At 34.4% G+C, this 16,619-nt stretch overlaps 1 protein-coding gene across 1 annotated transcript; it reads left to right on the forward strand.

Annotated features, from left to right (window-relative positions):
• Window positions 1-2,009: 2,009 nt before the first annotated feature.
• Window positions 2,010-14,176, forward strand: LOC132559653 (uncharacterized). The gene is made up of 5 exons (XM_060224269.1): window positions 2,010-2,038; window positions 9,625-9,773; window positions 11,383-11,505; window positions 12,217-12,367; window positions 12,708-14,176. The coding sequence occupies exons 1-4, from the start codon at window positions 2,014-2,016 to the stop codon at window positions 12,346-12,348; spliced, it is 429 nt and encodes a 142-aa protein (XP_060080252.1). The 5' UTR covers window positions 2,010-2,013; the 3' UTR covers window positions 12,349-12,367; window positions 12,708-14,176.
• Window positions 14,177-16,619: the final 2,443 nt, after the last annotated feature.

The following is a 16,619-nucleotide window of genomic DNA, read 5'->3' on the forward strand; positions in this document are numbered from 1 at the left end:
TTACAGTATAGAACAATCTACACTATTGCAGACTCATAAAATTTGCAGTAGGACCTGGATGTAGATCTGTTATATGCAACCCACAAACCAATTATAACACTCATAACCTGAAAAAGATTTAACGAAAGGCAGCCAGTATGTCTGTGATTATAATAGTAATCACAGTATAGTCATGTCACAAGGATGCTTCAGAAACTCAGCAGGAGGATCCATCTGGAATCCAGCAATTGATGTTCTACAAAATTATCCATGGCCTCATTGACATCAGACTGGATCCCTATCAAGGATCTCAAAACAGTTCACTTCTTAATTTGCATCTCATATTGTTGGTCACATTGCACTCACTCTTAGACAGTGGCGGATTTAATCATTTTTTTAATATATATTTTCTTCGGATTATTTTTTGTTAAACAAATGTCAAAGACAACATATACAGGCAAAAGAGATGGTCAGTAATCAGAGAATTATGGAGGGGGAGGTGTTTGACAAAACAGGTTTTGAAGGGAAAGAGATAATCTGTGACAGTTACATCCATGGATAAAGTTGTGTCAGCAGAGTCAATGTGATCATTTAACAGTTCAAATATGACCTGTGTCACTGTTGTGTTGTGTCATCTCATCTGCACTGCACGCTTTCTGGTTTATCGTAAGAATTTCAAGTTCTAAACTAAAACGAATCTTATCAAATTTAATCTTGGAACAGAATTACCTCAGTCATTATATATATGCGTTTCTGATCTACTCCAGAACAATTTATTCGACAGCAGACGGGTCTCCGGCAAGAAAGAATGTTTGGTCGGCCATATTTGTTTACCATTACGCCACTTCCGGTAGACAATAATCGGATTAAAAATATTTTGGTACAAATTATGGATTGTTGATAGTTTTTGGTAAGTAAACGTGTGCTAAACATTAATGGTTTTTAAAAATCATAAGTTTATCTTTATTACCCAAGTTTATAATAATTACGAAAATGAAGGTAGTGTAAATATAAAAGCGGTTCCTTTCCGGATATATTATATATCCATCGAGTCAGGGGTCGGATCCAAGAACGAAATACATAGATTTTTTTTTCTTCGATGACTCTGATGGATTGCTCAGCAATTCTTTAAATAAAATATTTGAAAAAATACTCCAGAGACCTTGTTAATACGATTACTGTACTGTGCATGTTGTGTCTGAAGTATTTCATGAAACAATAAATTAAGAACCTCAAGGTCCATATCATAGGCTTTTAAATAACACTACATTTATTATGGTATACGCACATTTTTGTGACATAAAAGTTACATCTTCCTGTCCTGAATAAGCCCACCACGAGGGATTTATTCCTGACATAACGTTAAACAAGCATGATTGTTCCCTGTATTCAATGATGGTAGGTTGAAAGGGACTTTTTCATAATTTGGACAGATTTATTTGTTTATTCATTTTTTACATAGTCTGGACTGATACTATTAGTACATTCGATGATAAATATGTAAAATATACACATTTTATTTAATCATTCATTTATTCGGTACTTTTTACATGAACCTAGTACACGCTGGAAAATGTTAACGTCCGCCTTGACCGTATCATATTTGACCATCTGGTTAACAATTCTAGGTACATTCTGTTGCTGTTAGATCTACATGGTTTTACGTTCCATGTGTTGAAGATCGCATCATGATACTTAAGTCTTAAACGCTGACATCAATTGCTAAGAATTGTTAACCCGTGCCATATATATGTAAGTTGTATTCCATGAATATAATACCACTCCCATTCATAAAATACGCGAGAATAAATATGAAAAATGTTTCATTGTTAAAATAATGACAGCGTGTTGATTTTAGAATATGACATGAGTTTTGAACCAGATAGCAATACTGATAATGAAAAATAAATTATATCGAAACCTAATTTGGTTTTTAAAATGAAGTTGCAACGCACAATACGCATAGCACGAGAGTAGGTGGGTTGTAGAATCCGGAATCCGTTTCCGGTTCTCCATTAGATTGGCGTATATAAAATGGCGAATAAAGGAGCATCACAAGGTACTGTTATAACATAGGCATTTATGGATTCATTACCGAGTCGTTTCACACGTAATCAGTGTAATTCAAATATTTTTGTGGTGATGGAAACGATTTTTCCTATTTAAGCATATTTCACCCCCATTTAGGTATTAAAAAATCATCTTTTTACTGCCATCACTTCCTCATGACAACCTCACGTCATAGAGACATTGCAATGCATGAATATTAATTTGTTAGAAGTTTGTTGATTGATCGATTAATTAGTGACCAGGTCATATGATACTGGGATTATGATGCAGGCATGTCCATAACATGACCAATTAAAAGTGGTGAACGTATAAACTAGTGATATAGAAACGTAATACTAAGTGTATACAGCACAGTATATATAAGTCAAATATTGGGATAGCGAATACTATTTTGAGCCTGTTGTGTACTGTAAGCTTGTATTTGTATTACTTGCCGCTTGTTTAAGGAAATGATCATGCACGGATGAACAGTATAAAGGAGAATCCAATTTAAGAAAGGAAAAACAGCTACCTCAGAAATTCAGGATAGGTAGAGCTTTCACTGGTGAATGCTTTTGGTAAGGAGTTTCAAATGATATTGGCTGGGAAGAAACTCTTCACATGGTACAGTTGGAGAAACTGAAAACCATGCCCTTAGGTTGCAGATCCTGTCTGGTTTAGAAGTGATGACAAGATGCCAGTCAGATTATTGATAATCTGCTCCATCATAGTAGCTCAGACTTTAATAGGTTGATCTTTGAGGCTTTCAAGATTCAAGTAGTTGAGGATATATAGGACTATGTATTGTGGTGGTGTTTGTTGGTTTGACCATAATCCCTCAATATGAACCATGCCACCCTCTTCTGAACTTTCTTAATGGAGTTTATGAATTTGTTAGAATGATCCCATTGGTTGACTTCACCAACATCTTATAACAGGCCTGGTTGATATTTGATTTGTGTGATGAGAGGTATTACTTGATATCTCAGTACCCTTAGTGTGATTGTTCATAATACAATTAACTGCATATTAGTTTAGATAAAAAGTCATCAGCCAGTCTCTTTCCTGGCCTTTGTGGCAGTCCAGCTGGTTCTGTTGCAGGATGCTTGTATATTCCCATCTATCTTGATGATCCAGTAGAGGTAGCAGTCAGCAGATAGTCTGGCACTAGATCACATTAATGGGAAATTGTCAATGTAAATGTTAGACAAAATCCCTGTGTCTTTAATATTCCAATCAATTCTGGTCTTTGTTATAGTGTTTTCATAGCACAGAGCAGTATTACTAGTTTTTGCAAAGTGAGGTTATATTTCTAAACACAAAGAACCAAGAAAGTGATCAGTGTTACATACAGCTAAGGCAAGATACTTGACCCTATCCAGAGCAATTGCAAGGTTTGGAGTACCTTGTCTCAGGATACAATGAGGACACTAGATCGAGCAGTCGTAACTTTTTGAGAAAATCAATCTAGATAGGAATCAAACCACACAACTTTGAGTCAGATCTTCTCTAAGGTTGCAATAAAGGCTGATGCTGTACCTGAGCTATCAGGCCTCACTTGTGATAATCATCAGTAATAAGGAATTCACCATCTACAATAAGAAGACCCTACTGTAAAATGTCCCTAACTGATTGTTAATGGGAGATAACCTAAAACCAAAAAGTAAAAAATGTGCAGTTCACTCATGCTTATGTGTGCTTTCTTTGAAAAAGGTATCATTTAATATAAGGAGATTTTTCAGTTATTTACATATAGTAAATATAGTAAGGTAGATCTTATTTTATTAATCATTTGTAAAATTGGTTTGCAATGTATACCTTTTGATGGAAAGAAAAATAAGTTTCACTTTTTATGCTAAGAGCATTTTCAATGCTCTTCAGCATGTTGCTGTCGCCCCTGGCCCTGAGTATCAGTACTTCGTTTTCATTGGTTCATAAATCGAAAGTTTACTCCTACTCCATCTGCCGGACATTACCGTAATCATTGGATTATCGCCCCTACAAGTTGCTGATCCTAGTCATTAAATGAAACAACCTTATCGACATTTTCTTCATTACTTGTACATCAAGAAAACGTTCTGTGTTGTGTATTAATGATAATCAGACATCGAAATTTGTAAATACAATGACAAAGACTCACGTTTTATGGTGGTAAATTTCGCGAGGCGATGCCAATATGGCGGCTGAACTTTCTTTTCCGCGCGATGCATTGTGGGTGTCATATCTTTCTTTTTTTTTCTTTTTCGAAAATTTTCATCCCGTTTAATACTGTTGAAAACTTTTGAAAATACTGAAATATGTAGTTGAAAATAAGAATGAAACTAAAATAAGAATGATTTAGAGTAGCATAAAATTTTGACGGAAACAGGCGGGGTGCCCGGTGCTGCCCCGGAAAGAAGACGGCGGCTGAAAGAAGATGGCGGGTAACTTATGTAGGTAAGTATCACTATATATATATATATATATATATAAGCTGAATTTAATGTCAATACTTATACTGAACTAGCAATTGCATTTTTGCAACAATTCATTTGAAATGAGCCATCGCATGTATTGAATTTAGGCTCGACGCGCAAGCTGGGCACTGCTGCCATGGCACTTTTTTTCAAAATAGTTTCAAGACTTTTCCTTTGGCTTTGAAGCAGTATGCATTTGAAAAATGTTATGTAAGCATCTAGCACATTTTTGTTGCTTCCGTAAAGTATTTCAGTATTTTGAAATGGATTTATTTTTGAATGATCGTTTCATAATGGTCTCATTGCAGTCACTTCTGTCAGTGGCCCAACATATCGGAAATTAAGCAGAAAAAAACTTATCCGTAATATTGTACTGTACTACTTACGCTACCGTGAATAGATCTAGGAATCTATCTGTGTAATATATCGATTTTACTTTAAAATATCGGTCACTGTCCGTGCTATTGTAGATCTAGCTCTTTCAAATTTTTAATCGGAGATAATTTATAAGTACCCCAAGGCCAGGGTATGAAATCGTACGGGAACTCTACAGGTATGCCAATTGTAAGGTTTACATGTGAAGTTAATATATATAGTTTTAGCTTAAATTTAGTTTTTGTCTTTCTGACATGATGTCTCATTGATTCTGTTGAAGAGTGATGCATGTGAACGATTGCAATATAAAGATTGGGAATAATGAAGATGTCAGTTAACATCTGAATCCCGGAAGGTGTTTTAATAAAGATTAGGATAAACCTAGCAAAGTGTTAGATCCCAGTGTGAATGTGTAAAGTGTAAGGTCCCAGTGTGAATGTGTAAAGTGAAATTGGTACAATTCTTATTATGCCTGAACTTTTAATATATGTACTGTATTTGTTCATTTCATTTCAGTATTATGTCAACTGCATCCACTTTCAGTTCAACACTTTTGATTCATCTATTTTACACAGCCCTTGACTCAATATTTGTCATTAATTGTCGACTGTTTTTTAGCGTTTTAGAGTTTTGCTTCCATGGTGAATGGAATGAAATGGGATAAATAGTCAAACCAATACCCCTCGAGAGCTAATTAAGATATTGCAGTATTATCACTTTGGGCCTTATTAAAAGTCAAATGGAAACTTTAAGAAACTCAAGTGAGTACAACAATAAGATGTCAATAATCAATGAAATTGATTAATTGAGAGGACATTTTCTTAGTACAGTTAACCAGGCTTTGTAGTGGTTTGTTCAGAACTGTAGTTCTGGTTAAGTAACCATTAATTATGTCCTTTCAGCTACAATGACATACATTTTTGAAATACCTCTACTGTAGCTAAATGTGGCATTTGTAATAGACATAGCCAAAGTTAATTTTGTGATAGAAGTAGCCAAAGTTAATTTTAGGATCAGTTAGGACAGCTAATGTTTGTAATGGGCATGGGTGCAATTACATGATGATGTAATTAAATAAATTTAAATTATGTTATGAAAATGGCATTTCCATTACAGGTATTTTCAAAATAATTAGATTACCATTACATGACGGTCCAATGTAATTAATTAAATTACACAATCTCTGTATGACCATGGTCGAGATATTATTATTTTGCTAGCTGTCCATCGCTTAATAATTTGACAGTCCTGAATGTCAAAATAAGTAATTACAGTATATTTAATATAGACTCCTATTGGGAAGTTCAAGACTATAAGCTTATACAGAAGTGTATATTTCTTGCACATAATCATAGCAATAATGAAATATAGTTATTTATTTCCCTTACTCTCTTTCAGCAGGTGGATGTCCCTGAAGAAATGAAATCTGGAATGGTAGAAGGTATCTCTATTGATTCTTCTAACTTGGAATTGGCTATTATGACCAACAATGGATTTGAGGACCTTATGGTGGAGAAAAACGTCCTTCTTTCCGGCCTCCAATTAGATGTTGAAGATGATTATTCACTTGAGGAGATGCTAACAACCATGTTGCCTTTTAAGGTCACAGTACTCTCTAAAGGCGGCAATATATTTACCATCACAAAAGAAGAATCAACAAATCGCAGAAACTTAAAAAATGTGGAAAAGATCTTTGTATATTGCATTTGTAGTAAATTTGTATACAATCTTCAATTTACTTGAGTAGAAAGATTCACTAGTTATACTAAGTTTGTGTAGAAAGGATCACTGTATACTGAGTTTGTAGTGTACATAGAAAGGTTTACTTATTTATTTTTTTTCTGAGTTTAGTGTATACAATATATATAAAAAAAACTTTTTGTAGAAAAGATCACCGCATACTGAGTTTGTTGTTTACAAATGTGTAGAAAAGATCGCTGTATACCAAGTTTATAGTTTACAATTGTCTAGAAAAATCACTGTATACTGAACATATTACGACTTCTGTTTAAAACCTTCATTTAAACTTAGGCATGTATTTTTTTTTATTCATCTTAAAAGCCCACCTACAACAATTTTGTGTACGCAATCTTGTACTAGGATATTGACATGACAAGATTACATTGCTGATCAAAGCATGGAAAGAATACTGTATCTAAAAACTGAATAAAACAAGATATAAGCATCTTTATCATGTTTTTATTATCATTATTATTTTTCAATGATGTCTGTCCACATGGAATTTGTAAGCACTCTTGTGCATTCTTATACCACCAAAAGGTGGGTAAACTGGAATCAGGTTGTCTATCCGTCCATCCATCTGTTCGTCTGTCTGTAGACACATCTTGTCTGGACAACTCAAATGAAACTTTACAGTAATATTCGGGACAATGTGTAGATGTGCATGCACCATTTTCTCTCGAAATATTGATTGCCATGGCAACTGGTCAATATAGACAGGTTTTGCATGTTGGTCAACTTCCAAACCTGTGGACCAATTTCAACAAAAATTCGCAGGAATGTCGGGGAATATGTGCACATGCCGCTGTGTTTCAGAGGATGTTTCTGTGCAAAAGGTCACCATGGGGAGATAACTAAGGCTGTGGGTGTTGGGGGTATTAGTTATCATTTGGATTACAGTTTCAGTTATCCCTGGGCAATGTGGAGAGGATATAGTAATGATTTTGAGGATTGAATGTAGAGGTCACAGTACTTGCATAAGTACAATATGATTACCTTGTAAACGCATTGAGACTAAAACAGTTAGTATACCTTAATCAAATTTGGAACATGTATCCCTTATGAGAATTCGGTTTCTTAAGAAATTCAGGGTCAGATGTCCAAGATCAAGGTCACAGTCAAAAAACGGATAGTTGCATGGGTGTGTTTTCCTTTGCATTACCCTCATTCTTCTTTCAAATTTCACAACCTAAAAGATATTCACATCTTGCAAATTTCAAGGTTCATGGTCACTGTAAGGATGTTAAAAAATGATAATACAAGAGGAATAAAATATCTTGCGACAAGTTTTAGAGAACAAAGAATATATAAACATGTCAACAGAATTGTAGAACCAGCAAAACAAGTGTGAAATTGAAAGAAAGACAATATCTACTTGAAGATTCCCTGAAAAAGTACAAGGAGAATAAGACCAAGTGTTCCAGAAGAATAGGCATCTTCTATTTTAAGTTATGGTGACAAATCATGTTTGTTTTATAAAATTGGCACTCTCATGCAGTCATTTACAAACAATCTGGAAAATGAAGCTGCCCAATATTTGTACGTAGCATGTTATTTGCATGATGGTCTAGCTAATGATCTTAAACCAATAAGATACGCAGTCTTTAAAGTGATAATATGGTGTCCAAGATCAACATTCCCTACAATGTATCCAAAGAAATGGACAACTTCCCTATCATCTTGGAGCCTACTTGGGACATTTATTACATAAGTAATACTACTATGCTTGTTATTTCTGATACCTGCTGGTCATTTTTTATGGGCTGCAATGATGTACTGCTTGCATATAGTTTTTTTCAGTATATAGCAAGCTAATAACAAAGAATTTATTGTTTTAATGGTCTTAGCATACCAGTACTTTCAGTACTTTGATTAGTAAAGGATTACAGGAAGCAGTCTCTAATGTAGAGTGATTATATCTTATATAAGTAAGATACCAGGAATGGAGCTTACGTTATAGTCTATTTAGGTAGATCTAGGGTGTTCTTTACCGGGCTTTTTCAGGGGACTCCATGGGGCAGAATACTGGCCCATTACCAGTTTCATAATATTTCATGATATGGCTGAATTCCCCAAAAATATACTTTACTCCATAAGTGGCCTTTCCATTGATGATCTTAATTACTAAGTGAGTGCAAAAAAATACTATTTAGTGGATACCAAAAGGTATGCACAGTGATTGGATCATATCTGTAGAATCAATACATTGTGAACAATTAAAACAGATTATGCAGCTGTTATGATTGTTTACTGTTTGATCAGTGACACAGTGGATACAGAGAAATGTGTCAGCAAAAATGGTACTTTTAATAAAGTAATTATTTGACTTCACTTTTCTTGGATCTTGGAACAGTTTTCAAAATGAACCAGAAAGGAAGAGGATGAACTTTTGATGCTATGTTTCAAATTGTTGTATACTTCATTCATCTGCTGGGAGAGCTCTGAATCCTTCTATATGGATCCATACAAAACCTGGTTGATGAACTGCAACATACACTTTAGCTTATCGAATATTGGAGATTTTTTCTCTGCTGGCTTTAATTTTTAAAATGGTGATCTCTGTAGGGTGAAGTGAAAATTACTATAGGTAACCATTATCTGACCATATGTTGTTTACTTGGGATTTAGAGTCCAAGTGGATGAAAACTTGGCTAAATGTTCAATGTGTGCTGTACTAACCCTGTAAGCCCAGAGGGTGGATATTTAACACCATATGTCTTAAAGTCATCACTTATCACAAAACTGTGAAATAATTTTGGTAGCAATATATATATATCAGTGGTTTATGGTTTGTTGCTGAACGGATTTGATAATAAAATTCTGAAAAATTGCTTTTTATAGTTACAGATACTGGTAAGTGGTGATCACTGATAGAGTCTGAAAATGATACTTGTGCTGTAAAATCAGAGGTGATAAGACTTTGGTATAACTTAATACTTAAAATGAAGTTAAAATGGCTCTTAAGCTGACTGAAAAAGAGCTATCTTTAAAGAAACTAAATCATTGTAATCTAATTAAATTTTAGGTGTTGTTGTTCCAAGAAACTTTCGACTTCTAAATGAGTTGGAACGTGGCGAAAAAGGAAGTGGTGATGGAACAGTATCATGGGGACTTGAAGATGACTCTGATTATACACTATCGAGCTGGACCTGTACCATCATAGGACCAACTAATGTAACTATCAGCATATCACTACACATGTACACATTTCAACAAATCACAATCCTGCTAACAACCATTAAGTACAATTTCACTACAATTGTAATAAGACCTGGTAGAGCCCAACCATTTTTTTCTACTATATATTTACTTTCACTAAATTGCTTTACCCAGGCTACTCACTTAAATACATAGTGAAGAAATGAAGACAGAGACTATTGCCAAGTTCAAGCATCGGTCTAATTAAATGCTGTTTTCACAAATGTTTGAAAAATGTGCATGTATCTTAAATTATGTGATAAACAGAATTTTACATTTTTCCATTTCAAAGGAGATTTATGAAAGTCATCACAATTTTTTCATTTCATCCTGCCAGATGCTCAGTAGAATAAAAAAAAATGAAATACTTGTTTCACAAATCTGATATAAATGCAAGCCCATGTAAGATCCTCTGTATATCACACATTTGTCACATTTTACTAGCCCACCATCATCAGATGGTGGGGTATTCAAATCGCCCTGCCGTCCATGGTCCGTCTGTCCGTCCGTAAACAATTCTTGTTACCGCTAATTCTGGAAAATTACTGGATGGATCTTTCTCAAATTTCATATGCAGTTTCCCCTTTGTCCCTAGTTGTGCATTGTACCTTTTTTGGACTGATCCGAATTCAAGATGGCCGAAAGGCAGCCATCTTGGATTTTGGAAGTAAAAGTTTGTTACTGCTATTTCTTGGAAAGTACTGGATAGATCTTTCTCAAATTTCATATGCAGGTTCTCTTTGGTTCCAAGTTGTGCATCATACTTTTTTGGACTGATCCGAAATCAAGATGGCTGACAGGCAGCCATCTTGGATTTTGAGAGTAAAATCTTGTTACTGCTATATCTGAGGAAGTACTGGATGGATCCTTCTGATATTTCATAGATATTGGTTTCCCTTGGTCCCTAGTTGTGCATTGTACCTTTTTTGGACTGATTTGAAATCAAGGTGGCCCACAGGCAGCCATCTTGGATGTCGACAGTAATACAGCACAAGCATATTGTCCATTATTCACCTGTAACTGACTGCTATCTAATAATGCTTTGGGATCTTTTTCAAATGATATTTGCTAATAGGTGCTTGATAAAAATATCTTGTGCCATCATTGAGTACATTCAATGAAGACCAGTTCATGAACATTTACAACACCTGTAACAAACAAAAAAAAATAAACAAGTCTTCAAGAACTGAAAACAGATCCTCAAATGGTGGGTGCCAAGATCCCTCTGAGATCTCTTGTTTCATATATCTTGAATCTTAAAAGTAATATAGATGATAAGTAATGTTTTATAATATACATGTAGGTACATGTTCTTGTTGTCATAATCAATAAAGGAAAACTGCAGATCCATTTTGATATGTTTTCAAAATTATAATGTGAATCCTCTAGCAATATTAATGTAAACCATGTTGGTCTTTTACTTATATATGTATAACAAGATTTTTATTAATGATATAGAAATTACTTGGTTTTTATGAAGAGAAATTACCATCTAGTTATTGATATGCTCAGTACCATGCCATCGTTGAGAGTATATGAATAAAGGCTGTGGCCACCTTCAGCTTATGAATTTTTCCTTTTACAGACTCCCTTTGATGCTAAAATCTACACTGTAAACATACATTGTGACAGAGATTACCCTGTGAATCAGCCCACTGTAACATTTAAGAGTAAAATAGCTTTACCTTGTGTAGATGAGAAAGGAGCGGTAAGTTTTTGTAAAGTCGTACAAAAAGAAATGTTACTGAAAAGGTTCCTAAGGGTTATAAGTTTTTCTGCAATACTGGCTGCCTGTTTGATTAACATTTTCAAGTGAGTACAGTTACAAAAACAAATGATAACTATTTGTGTATATTAAGGTATATTAAGGATATTTCTTGTTTTTGGATGAATATTTATCTAGTTTGCACCTAATAGAAATATTCACCTCATGAGAAAATTTCTTAAATTTCATATTTAGGTTACCTTTGGTTTCCTATTGTGTTTGAATATCTATTTTTGTGGTGACAGACAGCCATTTTGGATTTTGATTATCAATATTTTTTGAGAAGTACACAATAGAACATTCACAAATTATTGATTGATAGTGAAAGAAAAACATCGAAGTGTCTGACAGGTGGTTGTCTTGGATTTCCCTAGTTAAAGTTTGTTATTGCTGTAGTAATTCTTGTAAAGACAATAAGATGGGTCTTTCTCTGATTTTGTATATAGGTTGCTCTTGGTCTCTTCTTATGCATTATATTGCTTTTTGGAGTGATTGGGAAAAATAAATGGCTGACAAAAGTGTAAGAAAGAGGAAAAGAACTGAAAAAGTGGGAAAAATTCCAGTTTATCTAGAACCAATAAAATGATAATATGGTGGGTGTCGAAATCCTGTGGTGGTCTCTTGTTAGATTTATACATGCTATTTATTTCACAGGTGAAACTATCTAAATTATTAGGAGATTGGAAAGACTATTTCACTATTCAAGCCATACTGATCGCATTGAGGAATCAAATGAAAGTAAAAGAAAATTGGAAATGCCAGCAGCCACGGGAAGGTTACTATTGAAAACCCTTTGATTAGATCGGTAAGTACTGTGGTTTCCACTAACCTCGACAACTCACACCAATTTGTTATTTTTTTTTTACAAATTACTTGATATTATATTAAATATTATGGTTTAAAACCAGTGCTCCATAGAAACTGTGCATTCTGAAGGTACAATCCTTATTATGAAGACAGAGGATGGGGTCTAATGGGGGAACAGATCAAAATTTTAAATTACCCTCCTCTTGTTTTTACATAATATTCTATTAGATAAGAGAGTGTCTTAGCAGGCTGCTACTAGTTTATTTCATGGAAGATATGATTGAGGATGCAGGCATATGAATGAAACACTTACATGCTGTTGTTGCTTTTCATTTCAGTATTGACTCCATTGGCCCCTAAGTTTGTCCACTAGAAGTATTTGGAAATTGAAAGGAAATACGTGATTTTGTTCTCCACCAGCAACATGCCAGGACAGTGTGGGGTCAAGAAACTGAGGCCCATCATTAAAAAATGCTTGGGATAGTCACAATTTTTGTTTTCATGGATCAGGCCTCCAGTAGAAGAGTAAAGAATCCGTTTGCAAAGCTCAGACTTTTTATCTCTGACTGATCATGTATATATGTTAATGTTACTTGATTATCTTTGGTTTTGTCTTGTTTTTGAAAGAGACAAGAAGGTGTTGCCTGTATAGTATTATATAGGCTGAATCATCACTTGTACAAACAAATCTTCCTGTTTTTATCCCCCATAAATTAACTGAGGAAACTCACATGTTCATTGTTTGCTGTGCATATGTAAGAATTAAGAAGTATCCTGCAAATTCAACCGGAAAATTTCATCTATTTTTCTTTTTTTTTTTTTTTTTTTTGCATAATCATGTTATTCAGGCTTTTTAAGGTATCATTCCACTAGCAATGATATACAAGTGTACTATGTACTTATTTGTGTGCCAGCTTAGATTTTTGCACAGTCTTGAGCTGAACACAATTTAAATGACTTCTATATATATATTATGACTAAGTGAGAATGAAAACTGAAATACTTTCCTGGACTACATTGTACTTTAATCTCAAGCACTCTTTTAAATTATAGAAAAAGAAACTAAGGATGAAGGTTGAAGTTTTTATTTGATAAGTTCATCATGTATTTGAGAGCAGGTTGTTTAGGTAATTACCCTCCCCCTTAAATTTAAGGACTAAAACAGAGAACTAAGACTAGACTGAAAATGGGACTTACAGGTGTTGTTTGTTTAAGAATTCTTCATTGTAGTTGCTTCACTTGGTGATATTGTATACATACGATAAGGATGATACTGAAGTTCTATAGGATCATTGTATGTGTTTAACACTGTCCTTGTTCAAGCCAATGAAATGATCTTACCAGGTATATATGCTCTGTTGGACTGATTCATAATGCAAATCTGAGAATTAATACTGGTCTAAAAACTCTATAATTTCTGGATCACAATACAAATTGATGCCAAAGTAAATTTTGCATTATTTAAAATATAAAAACGGGTACAATGTATTCAATTTGTGTGTGTATTTTCCCCCATGTCTAAATTAACACTGGTACTCTTAACTAAACACCTAAAACTGTATTGTGGTATCAAGCTGATAGTAACAATATTTGCTAATATGTCTCTGGGTTTTTTTTCATGAAAAGTTATTGATTTATTGTAGAAGTATTAATGGTCTTAATAATATTCAGAAATAATATCTTCTACAAATGTGGAAAAAATATAAAGTATCAAAGCGTATTTGCCATTGAAGTTTCTTAAGTAGCTGTAATACTATTTCTCAGATAATAAAACATTGCACATTTGAATAAAACTGTTGTATGGAAAGTCTTGTGTATGGTGTTATATTCTTGTCCGAACATATGTTGCTAAAAATCTTGCTTTGATGACTGTTATACTTTTTCTCAAGTTTCTTAAATTATACTTTAAAGGGTATTTACTAGCATAAAATCTTTAGCATTAATCAGCAGGTCATAATATTTAACAGAATTATTGTGCTTATTAAAATGAAATTAAAAGTATTTTTGCTTGTTCATAAAGTTTAGTAAATCAAATGCTTTATAAGTATTCGGTATGTTTCATGAAATATACTATGGACTATGCCAACAGATTGAGAAAGACACAATAGAGAAACGGAGATTACAAGTCAATTTCACTGATTCTACCATTAGTATTAAAGAAAAATCATTAAGCAATATTTGAAATGGTCCTATCTGCTTAAAATTTTCAGCCAGTTTACCAGAATGCTAAGTAACATGAAGTAATTGAAATCACAAAATCCAAAATGGATAGTTGCAATCTTCTTGACAATTTCACAGAAATTACTAAAATTCTAATGATAGAAAAATTCTGAAAAGTAAGTCTTGATTAATTCGATCAGCATAATGTGTTCTATGTATTGAAGTGCATTATTTCAAACAGTGTATTCAAATCAATATCACTGTTTTTGAGAGTGTAACTGGCAGTTCCCAAAATCCATCAAAATTTCAAATTTTGTAATAAAAAAGAAATAGACAAAAACTAAATCTCTGATTTCATTGCATTTTGCCCCAGATGGTCTTACATTTCCTTAGAAACTTAATTTTTTAATGTGGGATGTGAATGACAAAGATGAATCCCTTATCTTGCTTCTTTTGTGGTCACAAGACAGACATACTGAAAATCCAATAAGTTGATGATAATAGGCCTAAATTGTCAATACATATGCAGACAATGATACTGTTATAAAGTACCTAGCCAGACAACAACAGAGGATATGTACCAGTACCTAGCCTGACAACAACAAAGGACAGTAGACCTGGATAGAGGTACCAGTACCTGGCCTGACAACAACAGAGGACAGTAGACCTGGATAGAGGTACCAGTACCTTGCCTGACAACAACAGAGGACTGTAGACCTGGATAGAGGTACCAGTACCTAGCCTGACAACAACAGAGGACAGTAGACCTGGATAGAGGTACCAGTACCTAGCCTGACAACAGCAGAGGACTGTAGACCTGGATAGAGGTACCAGTACCTAGCCTGACAACAACAGAGGACTGTAGACCTGGATAGAGGTAGCAGTACCTAGCCTGACAACAGCAGAGGACTGTAGACCTGGATAGAGGTACCAGTACCTAGCCTGACAACAACAGGACAGTAGACCTGGATAGATGTACCAGTACCTAGCCTGACAACAACAGAGGATTGTGGACCTGGATAGAGGTACCAGTACCTAGCCTGACAACAACAGAGGACTGTAGACCTGGATAGAGGTACCAGTACCTAGCCTGACAACAACAGAGGACTGTAGACCTGGATAGAGGTACCAGTACCTAGTCTGACAACAACAGAGGACTGTAGGCCTGGATAGAGGTACCAGTACCTAGCCTGACAACAACAAAGGACAGTAGACCTGGATAGAGATGCCAGTACCTAGCCTGACAACAACAGAGGACAGACAGACCAGTACCTAGCCTGACAACAACAGAGGACAGAATCAGAAGCTTACTTGCCCTTTAGATCATTGTTTACAAACACAGATTTGAGACTTGCACAGTCAGCAATATATAGCAACAATTGAATATAAAGACAGGAAAAATTATGGTACACGTAATTATAAACCATAATCCACATATTTTGGAAGAAGTAGCTTAAATTTTTTAACACATTTGACCTCTGTGACCTTGAACATGGGTACAGGTCATTTCGTTTTGCAAACTTTGTTGGGCTTCATCAGAGGAATCTTCCAGCCAAATATGATAACTCTACGCCTTTCTGTATTTCAGAAGAAGTTGTTTAAATGGAAAGTTGACGGATGCAGGACGGACAGACGACGCAGGACGGACGCAGGACGGACACAGGACAGACACGCACTATGGCATAAGCTCATTTGGCCCGTTGGGCCAGGTGAGCTAATAAATAATAATACATCATGGATTTTTGAAATAATTTAATAAATAGGATGATCCAATCATTTTTCAACAATGATATCCAGGTGCAAACATCTAAATCTTTCTAAAAATCACCATAATAATAGAATGAAGGAAATAAGAGATAATTAGTTAAAATACACATTAGTGTCCTCTTGATATTGCTGGATTCACTGATAAACACAAGAAAGTTGGAAGACAGTATCTGATTAATAATTTATAAATAATGTCTTATTGATAATCTTGATAAGGTTTTATGATTTTTTTTTTTAACGTAAGTTTCATCTTGTTTTGCAAATGATCCATTTCTGGTTGAAAAATAATGATTTCTGCATTATTTATGCTTCATACTGGAAAT

This window comes from Ylistrum balloti, unplaced genomic scaffold, assembly GCF_031769215.1.
Source record: "Ylistrum balloti isolate Yb309-2 unplaced genomic scaffold, AGI_CSIRO_Ybal_v1 Utg370948, whole genome shotgun sequence".
Lineage (NCBI taxonomy): Eukaryota > Metazoa > Mollusca > Bivalvia > Pectinida > Pectinidae > Ylistrum > Ylistrum balloti.

Excerpts from the sequence above, each read along its gene's own strand:
- LOC132559653 (XM_060224269.1), top strand. The coding sequence starts at position 2,014 with ATGGCGAATAAAGGAGCATCACAAG. Across the intron at positions 9,774-11,382 it reads CCATCATAGGACCAACTAAT|ACTCCCTTTGATGCTAAAAT; the intron begins GTAACTATCAGC and ends TTCCTTTTACAG. Across the intron at positions 11,506-12,216 it reads GTGTAGATGAGAAAGGAGCG|GTGAAACTATCTAAATTATT; the intron begins GTAAGTTTTTGT and ends TTTATTTCACAG.